Genomic DNA, 12,851 nt, shown 5'->3' on the forward strand with positions numbered 1-12,851 from the left:
TCTTTCCTGCCTATGCAGGGGGTCGGACTCGATGATCTATTGAGGTCCCTTCCGACCCTAACATCTATGAATCTATGTTCCTGCTCAGCTGCCTCCCACAGCTGAGCTCGGCTAGTCCCCTCCCACCTCCTTCCCTAGCCTTTCATCCCTGCTCATTCCCTGCCGTATCTTTGTCCTTGAAAGTTTCCAGCCTCGCTCCTCCAGTTTCTCCTGTAATCGCTCTGTACATGCACAGTCTGGTTTCCTTGCCCTTGCTGCCGGCAAGGGTGGTATTGTCCCAGGTGTGTGCACTCACTTGCTGAGTGCATGAAGGCTGGGCATGATGCTCATCAGCCACTTGTGCACCATGGAGTGAGATGTAGGAGGAAGTTGGGCTTTAATTACAAGTGCCACTTGCCTCCTGCTCTGGTTGAGTTGTCCAGCAGGAAGGAAGAGGGGGTACTGAGGGGGCCTAGCAACCAGCCTTGGTGACCGGGCAGGTATGTAGAACCCGAATGTGGAGATCTCTCAGGGGCAAGGAGATCAGAGTCTCCAAGGAAGGCTCATTCGGCTGTCAGTGCCTTCTTCCTTTTCTCCCCTATTTCATATTTCTGCTCAAACTGGAACAATGCAGGAGAAGATGAGACAGGTGGAGATGCAATCTTTGGGACAAATCCTGCCTCTCCCACTATGGAAGAAGTGGTCTTGATGCCATCGGGCTGGTGTGCAAAGTATTGGGGCGCCAGAGAGTGCTGGATTGTGTCATAGGGGCCCTAGAGGCGAGGACTGCTGTGCACCTGTGCGGGGACCCGCTAGGGAATGGGTTGGCAGGAGGGGGGGGACCTTCCAAGGCTCGTCTCCTTCCTCTGCAGGGCAGAATGGAAAAGCCTTGTGTTTGCCTCCGTAGAGGCAGACTTAGCCCTTAGAGGCAGACTTAGCCCTTAGGAGACCCTCACACAGCTCTTCAGTGCCCAGCTGGTTACTCTGGCAGGTATGCAGCTCAGGAGTTGAACCATAGTCCTGAGCTGAGTTGTGGGGTGCTTCACCCGTTGTATGCTGAAATGCTTTGGTATTCTCAGATGGTGCCAAGGTCTTGGGAAGTGTCCAGGGAGGCTCCGAAACACTTGGCTAAGTGGAAGCAACCTCTGGAGACCTACACCTGCTTGTAAGGCATTCCTTCTTTATGGTGGCTTCTCTGTTGCTGTTATGTAGGCTGACTGCTACTACCAAGGATACATTGAAGGTGTCCCGAACTCAGCTGTGACGCTTAGCACCTGCTCCGGGCTCAGGTAAGGAAAGTATAGAGTTTATGAATTCCAGTACCTGCCTTATTTGGCATTGCTGTGGTTGCCATCCAGACTGTGGCATTGATGCCTACACAGTTGGATGGGTCAAAAATTGGCTGATGGGGCGCATCCAGAGAGTAGTGGTGGATGGGTTGTACTTGACCTGGCAGGATGTGAATAGTGGGGTCCCCCAGGGCTCAGTCCTGGGGCCTACACTGTTCAACATCTTCATCAGCGACTTGGACGAGGGGGTGGAAAACAGGTTGTTCAAGTTTGCCGATGGCACCAAGATGTGGGGAGAGGTAGGCACGCTCGAAGGGAGAGAGGCTACAATTAGACTCAGACAGACTACAGAGGTGGGCGGATGTTAATAGGATGGGCTTCAATGTAGATAAATGCAGGGTGCTGCACCTGGGGAGAAGGAATCCACAGCATACATACAAGCTGGGGAGCTCCCCCCTTGTGAGCACAGAGGTGGAAAGGGATCTCGGAGTCATTATTGACTTCAAGATGAACGTGAGCTACCAATGCCAGACCGCAGCCAGCAAAGCCAACCGCACCTTGTTGTGCATCCAGAGATGCATCTCAAGCCGGTCCAGAGAGGTGATACTCCCCTCTATGCGACATTGGTCCGGCCTCAACTGGAGTACTGCATCCAGTTCTGGACACCGCACTTTAAGAAGGATGTGGGCTGCCTTGAGAGGGTTCAGAGGAGGGCCACCCGCTTGTTTGGAGGGCAACAGGGCAGGCCCTATGAGGAGAGGCTGAGGGACCTGAACCTGTTCAGCCTCAGCAAGCGGAGGCTGAGGGGAGATTTGGTGGCTGCCTACAAACTCGTTAGGGGAGATCAGCAGCAAATAGGAAGAGCCCTATTCTCCCCAGCAGCACCTGGGATGACGAGGAACAATGGCCAGAAGCTGCTGGAGAACAGGTTCAGGTTGGAGATTAGGAGGCACTATTTCACTGTCAGGGTGGCTAGGATCTGGAACCAACTTCCTAGGGAAGTGGTCCTCGCTCCTACCTTGGGTAAATTCAAAAAGAGGTTGGATGAGCACCTGTCTGGGGTCATGTGATCCCAGCGTGTGCTCCAACCAGTGGCAGGGAGTCAGACTAGATGATCTATTCAGGTCCCTTCTCACCCCTAACTACTATGAAACTCAACCTTTACCCGGAGGCACAGCAGAGTTATTCTGAGTGGGGCAACCTACTTGTATTTTAGGACAGCCTGAAATTTCTGGTACTGAGTCACCTTCAGGAAAATCAGCCACAGATACCCTTGTGTTGTACCTGCTGGACAATGCTGGCTTCTGCCATTCTCAGTCCAGGAGCGCAAGCCGAGCGTAATGTAAAGCAGAACGCTTTGATTGCCGTATGAGTCTGGCACGTAGTTTGTTTTTTCAGAGGGCTGTTGCAATTTGAGAATGTCAGCTATGGGATTGAGCCGCTGGATTCCTCATCTGGATTTGAGCACCTTGTTTATCAAATAAAAAACGGATCCACCAAAAGGCCGCTCTTTGAGAACGATGACATGTTTAGAGATGGAGAGCAGGTGACCGGAGAGGTGTCCCGTACCCTGCACGTTGAAGTGAGTATACTCTCTAAGGGCAGTAGCAGGCGCTACGTGATTGCCAGCAGGCCAAAAGATTTTGTTACGTCGTTTTGTTGAACCTGAATTCTCGGGCATGGCAAATTCGGCGAGATGGCTTTGAACCTAGATTTAAACTGGGCCTGTGATATGCCCACGCTGTGCAGCCGCATCATATTATGAAGGAATGTATGCCACAGATGGGGGGCTCCTTGGGGCAACTCTTAGCCATTACTGTGTCGGGAAGAATGGTCTTGAGAAGCCCTGCCTCGTGTCATGGTCCATGCCTAGTGACCGCCGGCAGTGTAAGAACCTGGTGGGTTTGAGGGCATTAAGTTCCTTGGAGTTGTTTGTGCCCTAAGGAAGGTGTGGATCTCACGTCCCTTCTGTGTATGTGGGGAGCGGCTTTCTCTGAGCCTAAAGTTTGGTGCGCTAGTCTGTCATGTCTCCCTTTCCGAGAGTCAGGAGAGCAATGGTGGCGTGCTGGCTTGTGCAGAGCTTTGTAGACCCTTGGTAATAGTGCCAAGGGAGCATCGTCAATCACGAGAGGAGTTTGCAGCTGTGCAGGGTTTGCTTGTTCCCCCCCTAAAGTCGAATGAATAAGTTATCGTCAGTTCATCCGCCCTGCTAGATGGATAGCCTGGTGACCGTGTTTTTAAGCACCACAGCTGAAGTTGGATACCCCAGGCTTGCAGTGTTAATAAGGGACACAACAGTTGAAGTGTAGAAATAATTAATAAGTGTGAAGTCTTTGTTTCAGTTAGCAGCTGCCATTAAATCGGCCAGATATCTGGAACTGGCGATAGTTTTGGACAAGGGTTTGGTAAGTCTCAGTCCTTTTCTTCTTCGTGTCATACCCTCCCTTTACTCTTGTACACCACATAGAAATGGTCCCGTTTGTCCTGTCCCTCTAGAGGCACAGCGCAATCCAGAGTGGGCTGAAACACAGCCCTTGTGTAAAGTATAATAAGTCCATCCTCTGCCTAGGAAGGAAACCAAAGAAGTCACTAGATATTTTAAATGTCCAGAATTTGGGGCGTACGTGAACACCGCAGCGCCTCACAAGGGGAATGACATGCCCAAGGAAATGTGCTGTAAAGGTCACCTAAAGCACTGTGTTTATTTTTCAGTACAACTACATGGGGCCAGACAAGAACGTTGTAACGCAGAAAATAGTTCAGCTCATTGGCTTTGTCAATAGCGTAAGTCTGCTGTCTTTCTTGTTTCATACCAAAACGGCAAGTTGAATTGTTTTACTGCACCGTTTTCAAGGGCTGCGTCTTCTGCTGACTTTCCATAGAGGATTATTTACGTTGCTTTCCCCTCCTCGCTCTCGTAAAGCTTTGGGTTGTAGCAGCCGTGAGCTGTTGGAGGCAGAAAGGAGGAAGCAACCCCACGTGATACTGTTTTACCCCCAGCCGCTCGATGGCCTCGCATAGCCTGGCTTCTGAGGAAAACGGAAAGCCGTTTCCGAAAGACAGCCTTGTTGCTTAGCACAACTGTGTTGCTTGCCACCTTTAAATTAGGGCTGATTTAAAATGCTCTAGTTTTTAAACACCTGGCCCATGTCAGTGGTCGTTCACCTTTTGAAATGCAAGCCCCCCCCATTGCTAGACTCTGGGCACCCTTTAGAAAATGCCAGCTCTTGCCGCCCTGCATTTTTGGACTGAGGGGAAAACAATGGACCAGTTCTTTGGTGGTCAAGGGCTTGGGAAGACTGCCCCGGGGCAGAATGTTTTTTCACGCCATGGATTCCTCTGGGAGACCTCTGAGTGTATCGTGTGAACTGTGCATAGGTGCCTGCCTGTCGAAACGGGCTGTGGCACCCTGGCTGAGAATCGCCGGCCTCAGCAGTTCAACCCTGCCTAGCCTAGCCTAGACATAGCTGCTCATAGTCAATCCAAGGTCCGCCTGCTGGCTGCAAAGCAGCCGTTGGTCTGTCAGCGCAGTAGGCGCCATGCCACCCTCTGCTTTCGTCTGGTTGTTTCTGTCGGGCAAATCAGCCTTTTGGCTGCTTGTCTGTGCCTTCAAGCAGAGCGTGCTAAGCTGCCATAGCTACCTTACTGTCTGCCATGAGTGTCCACAGGGGAGAGAAATGCACACCCCGGCTTCCCTCACAGTCCTTCCCCCACGTGTTCAAGCTATGAGCTGTGGAGTCCCTGTGGCGGCTGCTTGCTAGTGTCTCCAGCTTTCCTTTCCTTATTTATACCAACTAGCTCTGCTGCGTGTCGTCTTGCTGCCCCACATGTGTCACATTTCCTGGCACGCTCCTCTGCTGTAAGAACAGGCTATTACCTTCTGCTCGTTGGACGCCATCTGCTTCAGACCCAAACCCCTTGCGTTTGCCACGGGAGTTGTGATCCTGCAGGCGTTTAAGTTTGTAACCCTGTATTCGTGAGCTGTCCATCGATTTCCGTGACCCAAGCTGGTCCAAAGTGCTGGGGTTTGCTCTTCAGAGCCAGATGGTATCATCTTGTTCTCCTGCACTTTTCTCTTCCCTGCCCTCTTTTTTCCCTGCAGTGGTGGCAGAGACTCGGTCGTGAAGAGCAGTGCTGGCGCATCACGTCCGTCTCCGAAAGCCGGGGGGTTGGGTTGCTGCCCGTAAAAATAAAGCACGGGTCTGCAGAAACAGTAGAGAATGCGTGTGTCTGATCTTGTATTTGCAGATGTTCAGCCGCCTTAACGTGACAATCGTTCTGTCTTCCCTGGAGTTCTGGACAGATTATAACAAAATCATTACAACAGGGGAAGCTAACGAATTACTACATCGATTTGTAAAGTGGAAAAACTCCCATCTTGTCCTGCGGCCCCACGACATGGCATATTTACTTGTGTAAGAGGAGCTTTTTTAGTATTAAGTAAGATATTGTTTGGGTTTTTTTAACCCGCGCGGCTTTGGGAAACGCGGATGACCGCGGCCCAAAAACTTCTGTTAGAAAATGAGAGAGGCGCAAACATCATTCTTGACTGACTCCATTTCCAAAAGTATTTTCAAGCCTCTCGGCTGTTTCTCTGAGCGAGAACAGAAAGCTTAGGTTCACGAAAAGGCAATAATCTACCGTGTCCTTGTCACCCCGTTGCCAAGTGCATGTTGCTGCTGAAGGGACTGTCGTTATGTTTTAGGTACAGGGATCACCCTCGTTATGCGGGGACAACGTTTGCCGGGAAGATGTGCGTCAGCAACTATTCTGGAGCCGTTGCGCTGGTACGGTATTGTTGGATGTCCATCGGTAGCGATCGCTGTAAGATTGGCTGCGGGCAAGTCAGAAGATGCTTGGCCTTTGGGTGTGGTGGAATAATCCAAAATTATTGAGCCCGCTATTCCACAAAGACGTAGGTACCGGTCTGAATATGTTGGCATCATCTGAGCCCGTAAGTATGTGCTTCTTTTAAGCAAGCGAGCGGTCCCACCTGCCTTTGGCAATACCGCTCCCAAGGTGACGCGCATGCCTGCTTGTAAGTGTCTTGCGGCCCGTGGGCCAGATGCTAGCTCCGTTCAGGGCTGAATTCCCAAGAGCGGGCACCTCGGGTCACGTCATTTGTGTTACCCATGCCCTGGCAAGTTGTTTCACACCTGCAGCATCTGCGCTGCTTGTGCTGGGATTTAGCACGGTAAATGGCAGCAGGAAATTGGAGGCAAGTCTTGTGTGGTCCTCTCCGTTACAGTACGGGGAATTGCCTCGAGGACAACTCGGAGAGAGCGGGCAGGAGAAGAAAGGGTTTGGTAAAATCATGGCTCGTTTGCTAAACTCTGGGGAATTGCTTGCTATTAATTCCCAGCTCTTTCTCCTTTGTTCAGTACCAAGACATGGTGACCCTGGAGAGCTTTTCCGTCATTGTTGCCCAGCTGCTGGGGCTGAGTCTGGGAATGACCTACGACGATGTGAGGACCTGTCAGTGTTCTGGACCCACCTGCATCATGCACAAGAATGCCATGTAAGGACCTGTATGGCATCCCTTCTCTCCCGTCGCTTTACTTGAATCTAGAGCTACCGCTCAGATGTCTGTAAGCTTTATCATCGGAAAGGACACGATTTTAGGAGGCAAATGGTTGTGCCGGAGGCTGAGCATATGTCCAGCAAAGCAGGAGTATCTTCAGCCTCCCCTAGCGTCCGTGCTGCTACCTCTGTACAGCACAGGGTGACTTGTTTCTGCAGGCCATGTTTGAAAACGAATCTCACCCATGGCTATGCCTGCGTATACGGCACGTGGTTATAGCGCGAGGGTCCTCTGACACGTCGGGTATAGAGTTTTTTGCTACGTTTGCCTTTGGCGGGTGCATCTAGCTAGGTGCAGAATTCACGGTTGGCTTACGCATTCTCCTCGGGGGTAATTTTTGGAAGTTACTTTTCTGTTGGCACGGGGGTATATACAAAAGGCTACCTGTCGAAGCCTGGCCTGGCCATTTCCACGGCAGGCAATAACGTGCGTGACCTCTGTGGGCCTCGCAGAGCAGAGAGCTCAAAGACCATCACCACTGCTCTTTGCTGGCAGGGAGCGATCTCGTTGAAATTGGTGGGGTTGCGTGCATGTAGCAGAACTCACATAGCCCGTGGCACGTGCTGGCCATGCCTTGACTTTTTCCCCAGGATGCGGCTTGTGGGTATTTTGAAATAAAACATGTAGCGCTAAATGGCCAAACCTCAAAATATTCTTTCAGTGACACGGTTTTGCCAACAGAGCCACTTGCCTGCTGTCGTTTCTGGCAAATGCAAGGCAACACAAAGTAGCACTGAGTCCTAGAGCTCTACAGCCCTTCTGACAGTGGCCTCGATCATTAAGCTCCGGGGACTGCAAATGAGTGCATTTAATCTGGTGTAGTCAATCCAGGTGAGAGCCCCAGTCTGGTAGACGTCTGTGGATGTGAGTACCGCAGTGCTCGCACACCCAAATGCCTCTAGGATCTAGACTTGCATCCGCTTTTGCCAAAACTCTTAATTAGCTGGTGGCAATTAATTAACAGGCGTGATATGAGTTTATGGGCCCAGAAATGCGGGGCCCCAAAGGGGCTCTTCTGGTCAGCTGGTCTGCCCTTCTGCGTTACACAGACCGAAGCACCTTACCTGATGATTTCGGCAGCAAACATCTCGTCTGTCACTGAGCAAGAAAGCATCTATTCAAAGGTCATGGGCATCAAGTTCTGCGTCCAGTGGGCAGGCATCCGTGATCTGCTGGGTGTTGCTGGGCTACAGATCTAAAAGAGAGCCGCTTACCTGCAGTTTTTTTCTTTTTGGGTAGAGAGATGTGAATTTTGCATTGGATGCCCTGGTTCGGGCTAGTGTGACGCTGTAAATGATGTGATGTTGTCTCTCCCGAGCGTTTACACCAAACAAAGCCTGTTCTATTGAATCCAGATACCTCAGGTGCATCTGCGCGTGCGTGGTGGGTTTATTAGAACATAAGCAGAAATCGAGCCTGATTTCTGACCCTTTGGTGATCATCCTCACATCCGCGGGTATTCCGTGTCGGAACCATAGGAAGAAAAAGGCAGAAGCGAGTGAGCGGGTATCTGTGATCACTTAATATGCGTGTCTTCTTTTAAGAAGGAAACAAAAGTAGGCTATGTCACGTCAGCTACCAATTACTGTCCTTTTTGGTTGTTCAGACCTTTGAGGTCTGTTTTAACCAAAGAACGGAAATATGTTCAGCTGGCTTTTGAAAGTTAGCGTGCCTGCTGCTAGTCCTCCAGCAAGATCCGTAACCGTTTTTAGGCTCTGGATTTTTTTGATTGCTCTTTGTTGTATTGTAGACTGTTCAGTGGTGTAAAAAGCTTCAGTAGCTGCAGCATTGGAGACTTTGAAACCTTTATTAAACATAGCGGAGGACACTGCCTTTCCAATAGGCCGCATTTGAATCCATCCTACAAGAGTCCAAGCTGCGGCAATGGTATTATAGAAGATGGAGAGCAATGTGACTGTGGCTCCGCACAGGTCAGTATGAAGCTTTGCCAGGGTAACGTAACAGGGTAGTGTTTTTGGTGCAACGTAACTGTGCGCTGACAGCCAGCGTGTGGTGGAAGCAGGAGGAAGTCCCAAAGGGCCTCATCTGTACGTATGGAAAAAATGCATGTTGACACGCGTCTCGTTGTTGCAACCTCAGGCTCGCATGGCTCTTGGAGGTTCTTCAGGGTGACGATTCTGGGCAGACCGAACATTTAGAGGAGAGGACAGTTAGACCATGTAGGCTAATCACTTTTGCCTTTTTTCCAGGAATGCACACAGAATAGATGCTGTACTACGGGGTGTAGATTAGCAAGAGGCGCGCGGTGTGCTACTGGGTTATGCTGCTATAGTTGTCAGGTAAGGCATGAGTTTTGCCTGTCAACAGCTAGAAGTGCAGGGCCCCAGAAGCCCTGCACTGATCTCCTTGACAGCTGGCAGGCTTCGTGGCCGTAGCAGGGGCTATCACCCCTGCAGTTTTCAGCCCGCTGCTTCTTAACCCATGCAGGGTCATCTATGTTGCGAGTTTTGCCTGTCAGCAGCTTGAGGTGCACTTCCCCCCCCAAAACCCTGCACCGATCTTCTTGAAACTTGGCAGGCTTCGTGGTCTCGCTGGGGCCACCACCCCTGCAGTTTTCACCCCCCTGTGGCATAACACATACACGTGACATGAGTTTTGCTTTCAAGAATTTGGGGTGCAGTTCCCCCTGAACCCCTGCACTGACCTTCTTGAAACTTGGCAGGCTTCATGCTCTCAGCAGAGGCTACCACCCTAGCCTAAGAAGGGTTGAGAAGCACTGCTCTGGGCACTGCCTTAGGGGACTGGTAGCAGACTATGTCAAAGAAAGGACTCTAGATATTTATTCTCTTTCGCTCTAAGTTCAGGCAAGCCTGCCCTGCCCTGCCCAGCTTTGCAAAGGCTGCAGGCAGAGGGAGGGCTCCTCTGGCAGCGAGAGCGACAGTAGCTGTGCTCAAAGAGAGAAAGCCAAGGATAAGTGAATTAGGGGAAGTGCTAGTGGCAGTGACACGCAGCAGCAGCTTGGTGGTGGCGCGTTATCGTCGCATAATCCCACGGGCCGCGCGTGCTGGACTTGAACATCACCGGGTAGGATGTTTACGGGCGATGATTATTCCTATCTCTGTCCACTAGATAAAAGCAAGGAACAGGAAATGCAGAGAGAGGGTGGATAATCAATGCGATCTCCCCGAGTTCTGCAACGGGACCTCAGCGTTCTGTCCACAGGACGTCTTTGTCCAAAATGGGCACAAATGCGAGCGCAACGCCGGCTACTGTTACAACGGGTATTGCCAGGCTGCTGACCTCCAGTGCCAGAGAATCTACGGGAGAGGTAATGCGGGCAACTGTTCCAATGTTTTCCCACGTCCAGTGCCAGAAACCTGTTGTAGGAGCGGTAGTAGCAAACACGGTAATGGTACTGAACGTCGTACTTGAACAGCTGTCTTTGTTCTCATTAAGCCTCGTGCTACCGGCAGCGGCATTTGAGAAGGGCTGACGGACGATGTCCACGTTCCTCTCTGATTGTAACCCATGTTACGTCTCAACTTGCAGGTTCCAAAAATGGCCCTGATGCCTGTTACGAAGAAGTCAATAGTCAAACCGATAGGTTTGGCCACTGCGGAAATGATCCAAACATGGGATACAAAAGCTGCAGCTGGATGTAGGTCTGAGGAAACGGATGTCGCTATTCATTTCAGTGCGACTCTGATGTAGACGGATGTTCGTCATCTGTTCCTCTGAAGCTTTGCTTTCATGGCTTCCTCAAGTTCCCTTTGCGGGGAGCTGGCTATTCCTAGTCCATAGCCCTAGCGTTTTCCAAGGACCTTGCCTTGCCTACCTAGCCCTGGCTCCTGGGGCAGAAGCAGCCAATATAAGGAGGAGTGTCTCCCAGGTAAGGAGAAGGAATAGGCATAGCCCTCGGCTGTGGACAGACCGAGTCGCAAGCATCTGGCACGCCTGGCTCCTCTGCTCCAAGGGTATGCGATAAATAAGAGCAGGTGGCGTGGGCAGTGGCTGGACATGCCTGGAAAGACAGGACCCTGAGCGTCACCCATAGCCTGCACGCCCTGCCCAGATCTACGCGGCTTCATGCCTGGCAGGAGGACCCTGACATAGTTTCATAGTTGGTAGGGTTGGAAGGGACCTGAGGAGATCATCTAGTCCGACCCCCTGCCATGGCAGGAAAGAGTACTGGGGTCAAACAACCCCGGCCAGATGTTTGTCCAGCCTTTTTTTAAAGACCTCCAGGGTAGAAGCCAGCACCACTTCTTTTGGAAGTTGATTCCAGGTCCTAGCCGCCCTGACCGTGAAATAGCACTTTCTAATATCTAGCCTGAAACTACCCTCCGCTAGCTTGTGTCCGTTGTTTCTTGTAACTCCCGGGAGTGCTCGGGGAACAGGGACTCTCCCAATGCCTGCTGGTCCCCCTTGACTAGTTTGTAGTCAAGGGGGACCAGCGGAGTGTGCAGAAGTGCTCTCCTCTCTTGACGGAGCAATCTTCTCACTTCCCTTCCCCGTGTGCTGGTTTTTGTTTGGTTGCTGGGTTTTTTGGGGGGTCCCGTACTAGCCGCACTCTCCCTCCTTATCAGGCAGGCTTTATCTTCTTTGATGGTCGAAGCGATCTGGTATTCCGTGTAACTGTATGTCCCTCTCCTGATGACTTTTATAGGAATCTCAAGTGCGGGAAGTTAATTTGTACCTATCCAATTCGTGTTCCATTTATTCAAGAAAACACGGCTGTGATTTATGCTCAAGTGCGTGAGGATCTGTGCGTGTCTTTAGATTACATGCAGCCAGCCACAGCGAAAGACCCGATGATGGTGAAAGACGGCACAATGTGTGCTACTGGCAAGGTAGAGAAATATATCATAAAGGGGTAAAAAGTCAGCCTATGGACTGCAGAATTGGATGGATGTTTAGAGGCTTTGACACTGCAGTGTAAGCTCTTCCAGTGACCGTATCCATGCTGTTGCATTTGTCACTCGCTCCCTCAACAGCCAGGGTCGTTTTTTCCATGCAGCGTATGCCGAAGTGGTAACTTAGCACGAGAGAGGTGACTGCGTAGCAGTGTCTCCGGCCACTGCTTTGCTCTGCTTTGCTAACATCTTTGCGCCTCTGTGCTTGAATCGTTCTGCTGCTTTGTAATCCTCGATATGACTTGTACCGTAGCAGCATCGAGGGCCCAATGTCCCCTAAAGACGGGTCACGTGCTGAAATGCTAATAGTCTGCGGAAACGTCTTTGATGGGAGCCCCGCTGCTTGTTTGCCGTCGCCAGGGTCGTAGCGTGAGCCTAGCCAGGGTATGAGTCTGCAAGCCTGTCTAGCCACTGTGGCAGAGAGTGGCTGCAAAGAGGAGGAAGGGGTGTGCAGGGCCTATCCAGACCGACCTGTCCCCTGCCCTTCCTCCATAGGTTCATAGACGTTAGGGTCGGAAGGGACCTCAATAGATCATCGAGTCCTACCCCCTGCATAGGCAGGAAAGAGTACTGCTGGGTTTAGATGACCCCAGCTAGATGCCTATCTAACTTTCTCTTGAAGACCCCCAGGGTAGGGGAGAGCACCACCTCCCTTGGGAGCCCGTTCCAGACTTTGGCCACTCTAACTATGAAGAAGTTCTTCCTAATGTCTATTCTAAATCTTCTCTCTGCTAGTTTATGGCCATTATTTCTTGTAACCCCCAGGGGCGCCTTGGTGAGTAAAGCCTCACCAATTCCCTTCTGTGCCCCCGTGATGAACTTATAGGCAGCCACAAGGTCGCCTCTCAACCTTCTCTTGTGGAGGCTGAAGAGGTCCAGGTGCCCTAGTCTCTCCTCATAGGGCTTGGCCTGCAAGCCCATCGATACGAGTGCCCCTTCTCTGGACCCTCTCCAGGTTATCCACATCCCTCTTGAAGTGCGGCGCCGAAAATTGCACACAGTACTCCAACTGCGGTCTGACCAGCGCCCGATAGAGGGGAAGTATCACCTCCTTGGTTCTGTTCGTCATGCATCTGCTGATGCACGATAAAGTGCCATTAGCTTTCCTGATGACTTCGTCACACTGAC

General features: G+C 51.3%; 1 protein-coding gene across 1 annotated transcript in view; it reads left to right on the plus strand.

Moving 5' to 3' along the window:
- The window catches only part of LOC102375606 (disintegrin and metalloproteinase domain-containing protein 18), a gene marked incomplete at its 5' end in the record, with an annotated part of 42,862 nt that overhangs the window by 6,129 nt on the left and 23,882 nt on the right, over positions 1–12,851 (plus strand). The window contains 12 exons of the mRNA XM_025203401.1: positions 1,192–1,268; positions 2,667–2,850; positions 3,611–3,673; positions 3,981–4,052; positions 5,517–5,683; positions 5,974–6,055; positions 6,650–6,786; positions 8,600–8,780; positions 9,060–9,149; positions 9,940–10,138; positions 10,360–10,468; positions 11,477–11,660. Coding sequence (XP_025059186.1) covers positions 1,192–1,268; positions 2,667–2,850; positions 3,611–3,673; positions 3,981–4,052; positions 5,517–5,683; positions 5,974–6,055; positions 6,650–6,786; positions 8,600–8,780; positions 9,060–9,149; positions 9,940–10,138; positions 10,360–10,468; positions 11,477–11,660 — 1,545 coding nt within the window. The remainder of the gene's footprint in view (positions 1–1,191; positions 1,269–2,666; positions 2,851–3,610; positions 3,674–3,980; positions 4,053–5,516; positions 5,684–5,973; positions 6,056–6,649; positions 6,787–8,599; positions 8,781–9,059; positions 9,150–9,939; positions 10,139–10,359; positions 10,469–11,476; positions 11,661–12,851) is intronic.

This window comes from Alligator sinensis, unplaced genomic scaffold, assembly GCF_000455745.1.
Source record: "Alligator sinensis unplaced genomic scaffold, ASM45574v1 scaffold98_1, whole genome shotgun sequence".
NCBI lineage: Eukaryota > Metazoa > Chordata > Crocodylia > Alligatoridae > Alligator > Alligator sinensis.